General features: G+C 53.8%; 1 protein-coding gene across 1 annotated transcript; it reads right to left on the bottom strand.

Moving 5' to 3' along the window:
• Positions 1-545: 545 nt before the first annotated feature.
• Positions 546-1,001, bottom strand: LOC119314948 (protein transport protein Sec61 subunit gamma-like). Its single transcript, XM_037589660.1, has 2 exons — positions 856-1,001; positions 546-770 (listed from the first exon to the last, which is right to left on the bottom strand). The coding sequence occupies exons 1-2, from the start codon at positions 947-949 to the stop codon at positions 655-657; spliced, it is 210 nt and encodes a 69-aa protein (XP_037445557.1). The 5' UTR covers positions 950-1,001; the 3' UTR covers positions 546-654.
• Between the last annotated feature and the right edge of the window lie 111 nt (positions 1,002-1,112).

The following is a 1,112-nucleotide window of genomic DNA, read 5'->3' as shown; positions in this document are numbered from 1 at the left end:
ACGGGATCGGAGGAGACGCCTTCGCACCTAGCCGGAGCCGACGATGATGTTGTTGATGGGGATGAGGATGAGCTTGGCGAAGAAGCCGACGAACCCCATGACGACGAACCCGATCATCGTCCGCGCCGCCACCTTGGTGAACTCTGCGCGCCCAATCAGCGTAGATCTGGCGAAAGAGGAAATTTTAGGATAGTACTATCAAATCAAAACATTACTCATAAAGTAAAAACAACTTATTACTTGTGACAAACAATCCATTCAGAATGTCAATTTGTCTGGTCGCACTTGTCAGATAAATTACACTGAAACGAACTTAAAAGTCAAGAGTCAACCCCCAGTTCCCCACAGCTGACTACCCTGAATTCATCCCAATTCTCCTAACAAACTAGGAAATTAGCAGGATCTACTAAAACCTAACTTATATACTAAATATTGCTCAGAGCAGGAATTTCCTAAGAAGATGTGCTAAAACCCAACATATTCAAAAGCCGAATGTCAACGGAACTCAATTTCGCAGGCCTGCAGCCGCAAAATCCCTGGGGGCAGGCGCGTACACCGCAGATCCAACAGATCACAGCACGAGACAACAGGAACCAAGTCTAACTAAACCGTGCAAGCAAGAGGGAGACGGGATCGGAGGAGACGCGTTCGCACCTAGCCGGAGCCGACGATGATGTTGTTGATGGGGATGAAGATGAGCTTGATGAAGAAGCCGACGAACCCCATGACGACGAACCCGATCGCCGTCCGCGCCGCGACCTTGGTGAACTCTGCGCGCCAAATCAGCGTCAGATCTGGACGGAAACAAACCAGATCCGAAACGAGGAGAGCGGGCGAGCTTGTGGCGGTCCTTACCCTTGCGGTCGGGCTTGTGGCAGTGCTTGACGAGGCGGACGCTGTCCTTGGCGAACTCACGGAGGGGGTCCACAACGGAGTCGACGGCGTCCATGGCTGCTGCCGGCGGGAAGGCGAGATCTCCGAGCTGACGACGACGACGAGGTCGCGCGCGTGAGGGGAAGGGAGGGGGAAGCCAACAGGCGAATGGTGTGCTGTTTGGATTTGTGCTCTGGATCTGCGAGGAGGGGAGGAGGAGGCCCGGCGGTGAGCTATGG

The sequence above is a fragment of the Triticum dicoccoides genome, chromosome 1A (genome assembly GCF_002162155.2).
Source record: "Triticum dicoccoides isolate Atlit2015 ecotype Zavitan chromosome 1A, WEW_v2.0, whole genome shotgun sequence".
Taxonomy (NCBI): domain Eukaryota; kingdom Viridiplantae; phylum Streptophyta; class Magnoliopsida; order Poales; family Poaceae; genus Triticum; species Triticum dicoccoides.
This window is presented reverse-complemented; position numbering and strand designations above follow the sequence as displayed.